Source organism: Zootermopsis nevadensis, unplaced genomic scaffold (genome assembly GCF_977971745.1).
Source record: "Zootermopsis nevadensis isolate Lab colony 2312 unplaced genomic scaffold, Znev_1.0 Znev_ptg000008l, whole genome shotgun sequence".
NCBI classification, from domain to species: Eukaryota; Metazoa; Arthropoda; class Insecta; order Blattodea; family Termopsidae; genus Zootermopsis; species Zootermopsis nevadensis.
The window spans coordinates 11,060,588-11,075,323 of NW_028259140.1; the positions used below are offsets into that span (position 1 = coordinate 11,060,588).

Sequence of the window (14,736 nt, forward strand, 5' to 3'; positions counted from 1 at the left end):
GCACCAAGGCGAACCAAGAGGATTTCTCTTTTCAAGTTTTCATCCAAAATTTTAGATGCGCGTTTCATCTCCCCTTTTACATGTTGTATGTTCATTTAATCCTCAAAATTCCTGCGCCGTAATAGTATTTAATGAAGACTACAAAGGGCTAGTTATTTTATTAATCCATCACATAAAATTTTAAAACGACCACATTTTGAGGCTCATGTCTACGTGAATTCAGGTCTTCATCTTGAGACCTACACGCAAGAAGTTATTTTTATACAATATTACACATGTTGGTAACAGATGAGTTAAAAGAATTTATAAATTTATGGATACAAATATAAAATTATTGGAAAAACAAAATATTATTTAGAGACCAGAATATTTTAGATACACAATGCGTATTGAATTTTAGATCATGGAAAATATGTTGTAAAGAGGGAAAGTGTAGCCCGGTGTGCTGTGCTGCTTGTTATGGAAATTTCTGATGAACGCGATGATCTGGGGCGTGTCTCAGAGGGCTGCATGTGGGCCGGCTTTGTCCCGTGTTGTGTAATGTGGGTCGAGGTCAAGGCAGAAGTGGGGTCAATTAGATGCTACTCGTAATAATTGGTTTGTTGCAAAACACAACGGAATGCTCCAGGACAGAGCTCATGAAGCAACATTCTTCAGACCCTCTCTCTTAGGTCCCAATATAGAAAAAAATATTTACATAAATTAATAAATAATACAGCACATCGTGAAAGTTCCACGGCAGTGAGTATGAAGATGACTGTCTTCAGAGTAGTTCAGCCGTATAGTCTGGTAGAAGTATACGGACCTTTCAGAGGCACTTTCTGCCTCCATCATCAGGGCGACCTCTATGGTATGGCTGCTCTTCGCTCCGTTTCATTAATACATTCCTGACAATGAAGGCAGCAGGTGCCACCGAAACGTCTGTAAACTTCTCCCAGTCTACAAGACAAAGCCCAGAAGACAGCGACCTTATAACACAAGAGTAGGAAAGTTGCAAAATGTTTGTTTATCCTTTATAATTTGACTCTGCTTTGTTATTGTTTGTTTTATAATCGGGTTTAGAACCCGAGTGCTCTTGCTGTAAAGACATAACCTCGAGTTTTGTTGCTTATTATAGCACCTTCTTTGGGTTAGAGGTTTTGTACTGCAAGAAAGATAAAACAGCAAAAAGAAAACACCAAATTTCTTTCCTGCATTCTCGAAGCTGTTTCTTTTTTTGGAGCTAAATAAAGACGACGCGAAAAAAATGAAGCGAACGAAAACGAAGACGAGAGATGGGTAGGGGAGAGGGGAGAGGGGCTATAGCTTTGGTGAGATCCCGATTACTGATTACGACCTACAGAGACATTTACAAATGGAAGGCCTGCTCTCTGGGAATTGGTGTGTGCTTTACAAATTGGCCAGCCAGTTTCATAACAATTAATTTAAAATCACGCAACATTACCTTCTCCTCTGACAAATCGCGCAAATTTCAATAATACAGCTTCTAGTTCTGTTCCTCTCTCCCCTGAGAACTTGATTATTTATTATTTGCACAACTAGACATCTATTATATTTAAGATAAAGGTTTTTACAGCTTCCCCCTTCTCTCTCTGTCCGAGAGAAATAAAAATAATAAAAACATGAATGCGTTTATATTTTATGTGAATTCCTTCGTAAGGGACAATAGTAATAATAATTATAATTTACAACCTTGACGTATATAACGAGAATTCAGCCACCCCAAGAGTCAACAATGTATGAATGTTTCTGGAGATAACCACCAGGGGGTAAATACAACTGAGCATGCGCAGTTCTCAAGGAAGGCAATGAGACATTTCTATTCTGGCCTTGTTGTGATCATATAATAACAACAACAAAACCAGTTCTTGCTTGCTAGAGTCCGCTGGACGTTTGATAATCCTAGTAACATGGGCATCCGTTTAGATCCCATTTATAAAATTAAAAGGCACAGCAGTTAACAGCGTATATTAACATCATGTTTAACTTTCATTCCAAACGTCTCTTATTTGTCAATTAATGCAGAGAGGGTTTAAAGTTAACAGGTATGCTAAAACTGTTGTACAAAACGCGTCTACAGAATTCTGAAATGCAGAGAAATTAGTGATCTGCCACTTGGATTTTGAGTAAACATTCTGTGACATGAATGTGCACTTCGAGACAGATCTACAAGGCAAATTGCGCGAATTAGCGTTTCTTTGAATCTTGAATAAAATATCTTTAACTTATATGTAACAAGCCGGAAAGAAAACGTCTTGCATCCGCTAAAGATAACTGGGGTCTGGTGAATAACGGCTTCCTGTTCTTCATTTTCTTGTCAAAATCGGTTGACCTTAAATTATTGAATCATATTTTATTATTTTGTATTAAATTACTAAATTGACTCAGTGAAGCCGAGTCCTAAAGTAGCTAAATGAACGTCATTCGGCCAAATTTCTCTACGTATTGAAACTCAAAGGTTCACAGAAGTTCTTCTTAGGCCCGTTTTGAGTCAAAATTTAGTCTACAACCCCTCACCAAACAACTACAAGATCTCTTTTAATATTCTTTTCCCATCTCCAAGTGATCCCGTCCCTTTGAGTTTTCCAAGCAAAACTTTGTGCGTATTTCATATCCCTCCCATGAATGTTACATGACCCATCTACATCGATTTTCTTTATTTAATCATTTTAATTACTTATATCTAATGGATATAGGCCTGATACTTAGTTTCAAATGGGCCAATTTTCTTCAGTGTCATGTTCTGAGACAACCTCGGTCTATGTTCTTCAAGTAACGCCTCCATACGAAACGGCTTGTACCGGTAATGCATATTGTAATCTTTATGTTATTAGATATTTATGGACTGTGAACTGAAGACAAGCAAGTGTTCCCCAAATTTAATTTTCTATTTCTCTGTCAGTTTATTCTTGTCATTCGCAAATATATTAACTTAGTTCCACCTTCGAAGATTTATTACCTGTGTTTGCAGGCCTATAAAAATCTTTGTTTCAGGAGACGAGACAGACACATCTGTAGTTATCTCTGCTTAATGGAGATCAGGGAAATTAATGTCAGTTAAGATAAATTTGAAATATAACAAATACTACAAGTCTTGTTGCAATCATTGATTTAATAACTAATAGTTGAGAGTTTATACTAAAGATAAATACACTGTTTTTGTTAATAAAAATAACAGTTCATAACGCACAGACATAATTAGAAATGACAGCACTGACCACTATTACCCCACATATGGGGGATTATATCGAGATGCACTACTCATTACAGAACAAATAAAGAATAGATTTTATTTATTCACAATTCAATTGGACTTATTAATTATGATGAATTCAATTAGAACATTGTATGAAATTGCTCTTCTGAATCAGCTTTCTTTAAAGTGTCTTACTGCAATTATAGGCTGATAAAAAAGATGAAACTACAAACACAATAAATATTCATGTTTTATTAAATTTTCACGAAATTCTAACTTTATATCCAATCTACGGGTTCGTTTGCTACCGTCACCTCAACAGTTTGCTACGAAATGCAATTCCGAGCAACTTCAGTTCATTTAAATATCATTAATATACGGGCTGGACAACCGTGGTTTCGTTTTCCAACATGGTAAGACTTTTCTCTTCGTTACAACGTCCAGACTGGCCCTGTCTCCTCTTCAATAAGTACCAGTTTTCAATCTTGAAGAGGCTGAAGGTAACCACTCATCTACATTTAGTGCCGATATTATGAATGTGTGGAGCTACGCCTGTCTGTATGGCGTGGTGCTTAATTAAATACTAGAGATAATTTTATCTCGCCATGGGCTCCCAGGAGTTAATATGACCGAATGCTGTAAGCATATTGTGAATTCGTAAAACGAACAGCGTCTTAGAGTGACATCATGTCAGTCTGTCTATACTTCCATCAGTCGCTCAAGTCACCTCACCCCAGAACACATTGTACTGGTTTATTACGCTAGCAGACTCGATTACTTAAGCAAGGGCACGTGTTCAAACAAAATATGCTTCTGACAACAGGGAGGCCTACAAATCTACACGAAATACATGTGCTACAACTATCCAGTGTTTACTTGCTTATTCGTTTATTTATGTACATATTTATTTGCTTATTAAATTAGGTCTTCGAATGTTTATTTATTTCGTATTCATTGGATCAATTCATTTGACAGATACAATAATGATTTATCGCTTTTATGTAACTATGAACTGGTAACGCTCAATTCATTCTTTATTAATTCGGCATTGCGTACATGATACTAATTGGATGGGATCTGGAGCCGATGACGACGCGGTGGCGAAGACAGAAATTGTACGCACAGTCCGTAGGGCGTTACTTCATTAACCAGCGACGTCTCGTAACTTATTTATCTGGTGATGAAACTCTACAGAAATTTAAAACATAAAGTTCCACGATGGTTTGCGTTATTAACAAACATCCCCAGTATTTAAATGAATATTACCTGATAACAGAGTTTAACAGGAACAGATAACGTAACATTATACGTAAACCACCAAACGAGTTCAGACTTATGGAATTTTCGAGAGGCAACGAAGCATCGTATGAAGAGCCAGGGTAGCTCAGTCAGTGCAGTGACTGGCTATGGACTGGACAATCGATCCCCGACAGGGCCACACGATTTTTCTTCCAGACTCTGGGTCCCAACCTCCAGCATAGTGTCCAGTGGGTAAAGCGGCCGGGTCGTGACGCTGACTACTCACCCTATCTAGTGCCGAGATTGGGAAGGAGTAGGAGCTATACTACCTCTTCCCCCAAGCGCCTACATGGCGTATAGTGTGACAGCTCTAATTATTCTTTTACTTTTACACGTAACAGCGTGTTGGCCTTTTACTCAAAAAATAAAGGCAAACTTAGAAAGAAGCGATCATTTTGTGATGTGGGTGGTTCACTGTGGCCCCCGCAACACAAGCTCAAACCCGCCACAGAACTGAATACAGTTAATTGTTCTTGAAAACAAGCGCTTTAAGACAGACAGATTGTTGGCATGGTGGTCCAAGTTGAACGAAAAAGTTCATTTCACCTAAGACTTCGGTAACAATTTAATTGCATTATTTAGACGATTTGGCTTTTACTCGCGTATTTTCAGACAGATCACTGTTCTTCTCCAAAGAGAACACAGGGGGATACACGAAAGTGTTAAAACGTAATTCTTGTTGAAATAGTGCTCTGTGAGATTATCTAAACTGTTACAGACAGGTTGTGACCCGCATTTCCGACCTGTCAGGTCCAAGTTATAATTTTTTTTATATCTTCTTCAAGAAAAACATACTTCCGTCCTGTAACATTTTTAACATTTTTTTGTACTTCAGATAAACACAGATCGTACAAAGATTTGTCGTTGGTTAATATCGACCAGACTACACAGCGCAACAACCCAGAAGACAGAAATCTTCATACTCATCGCCCTGATGATGGAGGCAGTATGACCTCAGAAACGTTGGTAAACATCGACCATACTACACAGCGCAACAACCCAGAAGACAGAAATCTTCATACTCACCGCTGTGAAAACCTCAAATCTTAAAACGATCGTACATTTTCACACACGATTCACGAGCAGCCACAAACTATTTGTTGACTTACTCTCAAAATGTCCCCAAACACAAGCATGATATCTCCCTCACGTAATTTATCTCACTGACCAATTCAATATTAATACAGTCGAAACGCCGATTTGGCGCTAGTAACACAACAGGACAACAGTGTTTAGTTATTATTATTCAGTGTTCTGTCTTACGACAGGTCCATTGCTCTGCCCCAAAAGAGCTCTCCAGTTTTCCCTATTCTCAGCTTCTCGTTTTAATTCCTGGAACTTCATCTTCTTTCCTTGTTTCAGATCGTCGGTTAGCTGTGTTTAGTATGGAAGATAAAGGTCAAGTTGTCCCTCGTATTTATTGTGGTATGGAGGTACAGCTCCACTCATTCTTGACCTTGGCATTAGATGCAGGTGGGTACCCATTGGATACAAGCTGGGTAGAGCCCTAGTGTCGGCCTCGAGGCGGTAGCTAAAAAAATTCTCTCTCGTTCTTCTAGGAATCGAACATGGTTGTCTTGGCTGCAACTTAGTCTTTATACAGAAAGAACTAACCGGCTCCATTTCATGGTTGGCGCTTTCCATTAAATCTGAAAGAGTTATAAAACAAAAGAAAATGAAATGGGCGGGGCATATGACATATGTAGGAAGGTGAGCAACGCACGCAGAATTTTAGTCGGAAAAGCCTGAAAGGAAATGGACACATTGAGACACCCAGGCTCAGACGGAAGCATGCTACTAAAATGGATCGTAAAGAGATATAGAGGGGACTTCATTCGTTTGGTTTAATATAGCGACCAGTGGCGGACTCTTGTGAGCCTACTCATATCTCAAACGGATACTGCTTCTAGAAGTTTCCACACATCTCTCGATGGTACATGGTGCGACATCTTTTGGCAAAATCTTGAATCACGCCGTTCCAGCCACATACTTGTTTTAAAAGAAAATGATGAAATTACAGTTTCTTCCATGGCAGTTACAATATTCGTATAAATATTGAAACATCTGTTCAGTAGCAAAAGCAGGAATTTGTTGTTAATTGTTGGAAACGAACAATATTGGTAAATTCGAATTTAAGAAGGTAAATTTTGTCAGCTTTCTTGATCGTTACAATTCGAAACCGAATTCACGTATTATTCTTTGCATCAAATGGCAGTGCAAATTTTTGTTTAAATATGGCTGGTCGTGAAGATGATGAAATCGATTACGATGATAAAGAGAGGAAGGGAGATTTAGCTGTTAAAGTAATTTGCCTCGGAGATAGTGCCGTCGGAAAGTCGAAGTAGGCAGCATGTTTTGAAACAGCACAATATTCATGGTATTAGGTGACGAGTTTCACCCAGCCTCTTCAAACCTTTCTTTGCTACATTAGAAATGCACATTTCTTACTTTTCTTAATACGCAGTATGCCTGCCTGTCTGCCTTCAATGTTTGTTTTACATTAAAATCTTCTGACTAAAATCTTGTAGGCCTTTCGTATGTCTCTTCTGTGTGCTGTATTTTATCTCCTTTGATTTGATTACTGTAACGTTTGGGAAAAGTATATAAGAATATAGAGCTCATTATGTAATTTTCTCGAACAACCTGGTACTGCCCATTTCTGAGTTCTTAATATGCTACCTCAACATGTGTTCTTCCCTCAAAGTTAAAAGAACAAGTTTCATGTCATAGGACTTTCTACAGTAGTGAAATAATTTTTTCGATGTCTGTTCAAAACCGATAGTCCCACAATCTGTTGCAAGAGATCATTATTTACTGATGCTCTTTTAACTGAAAAGGTTATGTAGCAACAGTTAAAACAGGAAGATGATCATGAGCAAACATAAGCATATAGAAGGAGGGAACATGGCATACTTGCAGACACTGTACTGGCATTTGCATAGGCAGAATATAACCTCAATGGCTGGTTGTAGCTCCTTGTGGTCTTGTGAAAGTTTACCAACATTTAAGAGGTCCTTGCCATTAACACAGCCAGACTACACAGTCTACAGCCCAGGAAAGCCATCTTTGTATTCACGAGTGAGAACCTCAAATTCTACTTTGAACATAACCTGATTCTTAATGTTTTCTTTATATTTTTATGTGTTACACTAAAAGGAATCCTATGAATATGAGCATTATAATTTGAAAACTAAAGAAGATAAGTTTCTCAAAAACTGCATTAACCCTTTAAAGCTATATGCACTACCTGCTTGAATAATAAGTAACTCAATTTACCCACAGTGTATACATGGGGCACATACAATTTTCAGGATAAACAGTGGTAATTTACCTAACAGTATCTACTAATTGTAATGATGTCATGTTTCTTTGAAGTAAGAATTGAATTTCCAGTTATTGTTTAAATGAGCTCCAACTTTAGAGGATTTAAAATCTGTTAAACTGCAGTTATTTAGAGAGAGTGCAGTCCTATTTAATACTACAAATTCAACATGTCCCAGACAATGACAGTTTGGTGCCAGTGAGACTTTAATTCTTCTCACATGCAGTGGATATTAAAAAGTTTGTGCAGGTTATCTGATACTCTTTAATCCAGGTTGGTTGAACGGTTTCTTCTCGATGGATACAAGCCACAGCAGCACTCAACATATGCCCTGACTCTGTTTCGCTACCCAACCAAAATTGAAAATGAGTCCATTATTGTAGGTAAGTTAATTTATGGCTATTCAGATTAGATTTTACAATTGGCTTAAATAGCTTCTCCTGATGACAGATGCAGAGCCAGCTTCTGAAATGTGTTTTAAAAAAAGACAAAGGAATGTTCAAGAATATGCATCGGTTTAAGCCAGTAACTGTGGTTTTCATCTTTAGTTTTAGCAGGACAGTGTATAGACTACAGATAATGTTTAGCTCAGAAGTTTAAAAATTCATCCTTGTCGTGTGGAGAATGGTGAGGGTGGTAGAAAAAGTTTACTTTCCTTCATACTATGATACAAGAAATTATTCTTCTTCTATGGCTCTCCGGTCTGTAATCGGTCCATGGCCTCCTCAATTCTCCTCTTCCATTCTGTCCTATCCTCCTGTCCGAGGCTTTGATTGAGGTTTCGAAACGTCTTCCTTTTTACGGTGCAAGGTTGTTAGCCTTGCGACCAACCCCCAACCTGGAGGACCAGGGTACCTGTCTTAGTCTCACCTCTTCCCCTCGACCAATCTGGCTAGGGAGACCCGACCAGTAGCTATGCTACCGCCAGCATAGCTCTTGGGATCACTGAGGTACTCAAGCCCCACCACCACAACAAGGTACAGGTACCATTAAGTGAGGTGGTAGCTATAATCATATTATATTTTTATAATTCTGTAGTTACCTGGTATGACCTCATGGTTTCTTTATACTCCTATATTTTAAAACATTCATTCTTATGCTACCAAAATATCTTAGAATTTACTCCAAGTAATAGCAAGTGAAATTTTTTGGGTTACCCTTAATACTTTTTAGAGTGTGATTTCTTGTATAGCTATTCACTTCCACATAAATGTTTCACTTTATCACACTTCACATCAGTCATCTTTGTACCCTGACACAACCACACGTTTACAAAGGAACGGGAAATTGTTTCACTTGATAATATTGCTTATAAATACATCAAAGCTTCTTTGTAAACTCATGGACTTTTACTCATTTCACCCTTTGATAACTTCTGACAAACTCCTTTATCTACAATCTGATCAACATCCTCTGCCTCTCTTCATTGTGCAAGATGAAATAATCAACATCTGATGCCTTGTTATTGACTGTTAAAACATGTATATATAGTTCCCACTGACAGATGTACAAGTAAGTGATCAGATCAGTCAAATTTACTGAATGTCTGCTTACTTCTTTCAGACTTCTGGGACACTGCAGGCCAAGAAATGTTCCAGTCCATGCACCCGTCATACTATCACCAAGCTCATGCCTGCATCTTGGTATTTGATGCCACCAGGAAAGTGACATATAAGAACCTAGCCACATGGTACCAGGAACTGAGACAGTACCGACCACACATACCAGTATTCTGTGCTGCAAATAAGATTGATGGTAAATATAGTCCTGTTTAACAGTGTTCTGATACTAACTCACTCTATGGTGCAAGAAATTCCTCGAAAAGTTGATTGTATACTCAGTTTGTCAAAGAATACCCCACTTTCTTTATGGGTCCCAAAGGTTCATCACAAAAATGTACCGCCAGACTATCCTGAGCTACCTGCATTCCATCGCATTCTTTCCTATCTCCCTAATACCCATCTTAATGTTATCCTTCCACCTACACCTAGGTCTTCCCAAGTCGTCTACTTCCTGCAGATCTTTTAAACAGCACTCCCCACCCCTATGCATGCTGCATGTCCCATCCACCTCGTCCTCGATTTAATCGCCGTAACATTATCAGATGCGGAGTACAGGCCATGAGGCTCGTCATTATGCAGTTTTGTCTATGATCCGTCTTCCTCCCTCATAGGTCCAAATATCTTCCTCAACACTCTATTCTCAAAGACTCTCAATCTGTGTTCTTCCCTTAAAATGAGAGACCAAGTTTCGCACCCATATAGCACAACTGGAAAAATTACACATTTGTATATTATAATGTTTAGTTTTTTTATATGAGACTGGAGGACAAAAGATTTTGGACTGAATGATAGAAAACATTCCCCGAATTTAATCGGCTCTTGATTTTGTCGTGAATGTCATGACTTGTTATCGTCATCCCCAAGTACTTGAATTTTGTCATATTTTCACGATTCATCATTCATCATTATATTCCAGTTCTGTCCTGAATTCTGATGCCAAGGCATGATCGTGTACTTTGTCTTTTCTGCATTTATTTCTATACCGACATCCCCACTAACCCTGAAGAGTATTCTCTGTACTTCTTTTATTCTCGACTCATAATTAAATGAAGGTACTGAATAAAATTATTGTTTTGGTTTAAATTTCAGCCAACATGGATGTTACACAGAAGGCATTCGCATTTCCTCAGAAGCACAACATTCCTCTTTATTATGTATCAGCATCAGATGGAACGAATGTAGTCAAGGTATTGTTTTTAATTGTGTGCGTTCTAACTGCCTGTACACCTGCATAATAGCGTTAGCACGTTTCTTAATATTTCATATAGACGAGTACTTACAACATGAGCTGTGAATTATGTGCATCTTCTCAAATATTGTACTAAAGTCTAATTTTCTGTTATTATAGCTTTTTCGAGACGCGATACAGTCGGCAGTGAAGTACAAGAAAAATCCATCAGACGTTACAGATCAAATCATTGAAGAATTAGAGAGAATATGAGATTGTTCACATTATTCTTGAATTATTTATACCGATAATCTATATTTATTCAAATACATACTAATACATGCACTGCTATTCATCTGTTCCAGGATTTTATTCCTTCTGCCAGCATTATTTTTTATTAATTATTTCTGTCAGAAGGTTGTTATGTATTTAAAATTAAGAAATTAATAGTACTAAAGATCTTTAAATTTAAAATATAAACATTCACTATACTGCAAGACAGGATTGGCTTACAACTTTCTTTTAATCTTCTTCTACGGCGCGACAGCCCGAAGTCAAGCCTCGACCTCCTTTAAATGACGCCTCCAGACTCGCCCGTCTTCAGATTCTCTTTTCCAGTTTCACACTTTCAGGATCTCCCTGCTGTCTTTTTCCACTGCATTAATCCATCTTTTCCTTGGTTTACCTACTGGACTCTTTTCAATAAAATTTAATATTTGTTTCTTTTAATACCTCTATACCAAAATTACTGCTTATTTTCAAAACTTGTTAAAATATTATACAGTTTGCTACATAGTCAGCTGATAGGTACTTGGTTCTTTGCGGCACATTTTTTGACGAGAGAAACATAAGGTGTCTTCTCGCCGTTATTCAAACAGCTACTGAGAAACTCATGTAGAATGTTGCAAATTGTTCAAAAAATCTCGGAAAAATTTAATTTTTTGTAAAATTAAAACTTAAAAAAAAATCAAAAATTTTCATTTTCTTTGCTTTATAGGACATTTATGATCTTTTTTAAATTGTTCGCAAGTTTTCAATATTTTGAATTTTTAGAATCATTCTAGCACAGACAGGGTTCTGTAAGAATCGGTGCCGGCAGAGAAAAGGTACGGCAAAGAACGGGTCCGGGAAAGACAGGGTGTTAAGAAATTTTGAAAACTTCAAAATTTTCGAAAAAGAGCAAAAATGTTGCAAATTCTTTAAAAAGCGCTAAGAAATTAATTTTTTTTTTAAAAATGGCAATTTCAACATTTTTTAAAAAAATTACAATGTTTTATTTTTATGAATTCAGTCCACATTCTCATATGCAATTTAATATCATCCTCCCGCTCGTCAGGATATGTTAAATGTAAATAGCGAAATAAACTGTTAAAATTCAAACACAACAAAATATATGCGCATGAGAATACTGTTAACTTCAAAATTATCGTTCCTGCCTGCACGATTATTTTCAATGTCACATAAAATCGTTTAAATCCTATTAACAACAAATTCTTCCACTTCTTTGGGGCTGGATCCTCGTGAATCAAAACAGCCAAACACATCTACTCACAAAAGGAACGCACTTTCACCCCCAAAAGCCCAGTGGTAATTATATGTACCGCGTGCTTCGACAATCTTTACCTCTACATTGTATATTTATGCATTTCATGCGATTTTCGGTATTGGCAGTGATTATTTCCTTAAACTGCGTTAACCAGTCGATCTTTGCAATGGTGAAGTGCTGTGTTTTCTTTGCGGTACGGGCTGAATTCCTAAATACGAGCTTCGGCTTCAAACAGTTTGTAGAGTAATACTTACGTTGTGGTTTTTTCCATAAACACCTACTAATTGATTCAACATTATAAAATCTCGAAGAAATATACTGTTACAAAATAATATCGTTTCATAATGTTATCTCAAGAAACACATTTCCTACAGCAAATACTTGGGACATATTTGGACAGACGCCAAATGCTGCACCCACTTCTGCGTTGGTTAACTGGAATGTCCTCCGGCCTCTTATACGATTTTCAGGTGGACGCAAGAACAGTGCTGTTTGCCAACCATAACCACCGGAAATTTTTAACTATCTGATATGTTGAAGAACACATTTTAGAAGTATATTTTCCGCAGATACCGTCTTGTGAGAGCCCCTGATTTTAGCGGTCTAATTAAAATGTCCCAGACAGGTCTGAGGTTCTCAAAGCGATGAATCTGTTCCAAGTTACTCTACGTGTTGTTAATCCGTGTGGACTAAAAGTCAGATACCATGACAACGCTGTTTAAGAAAATAATCGCTGTTTATTCTGATAATCTGGTTATTATATCATGTACGTATAGTTACCAGTGGGCTATGAAGGACGAAGTGATGCTGTGCTATCTGAACACAGTGTGTCTGTACTCGATTTAGAGAACCATCGTCATAGCGTTACGTAACGTATTTGGTTACTAGCGCTAAGAGAGATGTCCCCCCCCCCTCCCACAGGACGTGATTTGCATCTGCTGGAGCTGGTCCATCCAGCCTCACAAAACAGCCGTACCTTTACATCATTTCCATAAATTTCATGCTTATCGCTTTTACGAGTACTTTAAGGTCCTCATAAGTGGTTAGGCTGGAATCTCATTTCTCTCGTGTTTAGTCAAATGCTTTTGTATGAAATGGCTTAAGTAATGCCATCAATAAAAAAGTCACACGTGAACACTGACATTCGGAGCAGTGCGCACAAAGACGCTTAAGTATAAAAGTGACACTCCTCATGTTCGGGAGATCCTGCGTTTGAATCTCGACCCGGGACCGCTTTACGTGACTGAAGTGGCTGGGTTACTGGGTGGACAATTTCCAGCTAAGCAGGGTCTTTTTTTAGGCAACCTCATATCGTGTGGCTACTGTTTTTTCTTCGGCGAAAAAGCGGCCGGAGTCTGAGGCTAACCACTCACCTCCATCTAGTATTGAGGCTGAATATGCTCCTCCACTCCCCAATACGCCTGCATTTCGTGGTGTTTAATTCAACAAATTAGATCTTAACCTTGCAATTACCACAAAAAACAGAATGCCTTAAAACAGAAACTTTCGGTGTCCTTAATTATGAACTTCAGTTATAAATTGGACCCTTCACCTGGAAGGGAAACTGTAACATGCAATTTCTCTCATCAAAATAAATTTTAAGAATCCACGTGATGGATTTTTATGAAATTTAAAATGGAAGATCAACAATAATGTTATATTTGCTTGTTTATTTATTAAAAGTTTATTTAACTGAACTGCAGTAACTCAGAATGCAATGGAGTGGAATGACGAATTGAAAAGGATATGGATGGAAGTGGTCGTTGCCTAATATAAGATTCTATAATGGAATATCCCTTAAGGGACTGAGGAAAATAACGAAAATCACGATGGTCGATCAGCAGACCGATATTTTATCGCGGGACTTCCAGAATATGAAACAAGAGTGATAACGTGGTTATTTTCGACATTGCCCACAGTCTGACGCGACGTTTCGGGAGTTGGTTGTACCCATCATTCACACCAATCAGTCTAATCGTATGAAGTCAGGCCTATACAGTCCGAGCTGTTGATAAAGTCATTAAATAAATCCTGTTTTATTAAACAAATAAAAACAAGTGAGGGACTGGCGTGGGGAGAGGTCTTCTGTCTGTGGACAGTGACCCCATTAAAACTTTCCGCCCACACAACATGAGATGGCAACACTTAATTCCCTGATTCCGGATGTCTGCATGCTTGACGTTCCTTATGTGTGCCCAGTGTCGAATTGAGGCATACAGGCATACTGTCTGAAGCATTGGTTAGAAAACTATGTTCCGCGGACCCAAGCTACCAGCGGTCTCAATGGATTGATAAAATACTACTTCTTCGGCCCTGATGATGGAGAGAACAGGTCTCCGAAACGGTTTTCTTCAACTGAACTTCAACGCGGATGATCAGTCGACAGGATTCAGCCATAAAAGCTTCAAATTTTGTACAAAAATTGTTATTTTCAGAACTAGTTAGTTTTTCTTCAAATAATAAAACGTCTTCTTTCTGTGGTTTTCCTCATAAAACAACAGTCCTGGAAACAATGGTGTTGCGGGAGGAATCCTGATTGGTTTGTAGACGTTTTCTTGGCATCTGTGTTGTCACAGTGCAGGTCTTGTGATGGGCTGGTCCCCAGCAAAGGATTCTCAAAGCAGTAAAAGGAAGAAGAATATG

At 38.0% G+C, this 14,736-nt stretch overlaps 1 protein-coding gene and 1 long non-coding RNA gene across 2 annotated transcripts; one reads left to right on the forward strand and one right to left on the reverse strand.

Moving 5' to 3' along the window:
- The first annotated feature begins 6,681 nt into the window (after nt 1-6,681).
- On the forward strand, nt 6,682-11,048 carry LOC110837365 (rab-like protein 2A). The gene is made up of 5 exons (XM_022079394.2): nt 6,682-6,836; nt 8,091-8,200; nt 9,381-9,572; nt 10,469-10,566; nt 10,728-11,048. Exons 1-5 carry the CDS (start codon nt 6,730-6,732, stop codon nt 10,818-10,820), a joined length of 600 nt encoding a protein of 199 aa, XP_021935086.1. The 5' UTR covers nt 6,682-6,729; the 3' UTR covers nt 10,821-11,048.
- LOC110837366 (uncharacterized) lies at nt 8,446-12,955 on the reverse strand. The gene is made up of 3 exons (XR_002545661.2): nt 12,874-12,955; nt 11,061-11,242; nt 8,446-9,554 (listed from the first exon to the last, which is right to left on the reverse strand). It is a non-coding gene; the product is annotated as an uncharacterized LOC110837366 (long non-coding RNA).
- Nucleotides 12,956-14,736: the final 1,781 nt, after the last annotated feature.

Coding starts and splice junctions, on each gene's coding strand:
- LOC110837365 (XM_022079394.2), top strand. CDS start 6,730: ATGGCTGGTCGTGAAGATGATGAAATCGATTACGATGATAAAGAGAGG. Junction 9,573..10,468: donor TGCTGCAAATAAGATTGATG/GTAAATATAGTC, acceptor TTTAAATTTCAG/CCAACATGGATGTTACACAG. Junction 10,567..10,727: donor ATGGAACGAATGTAGTCAAG/GTATTGTTTTTA, acceptor CTGTTATTATAG/CTTTTTCGAGACGCGATACA.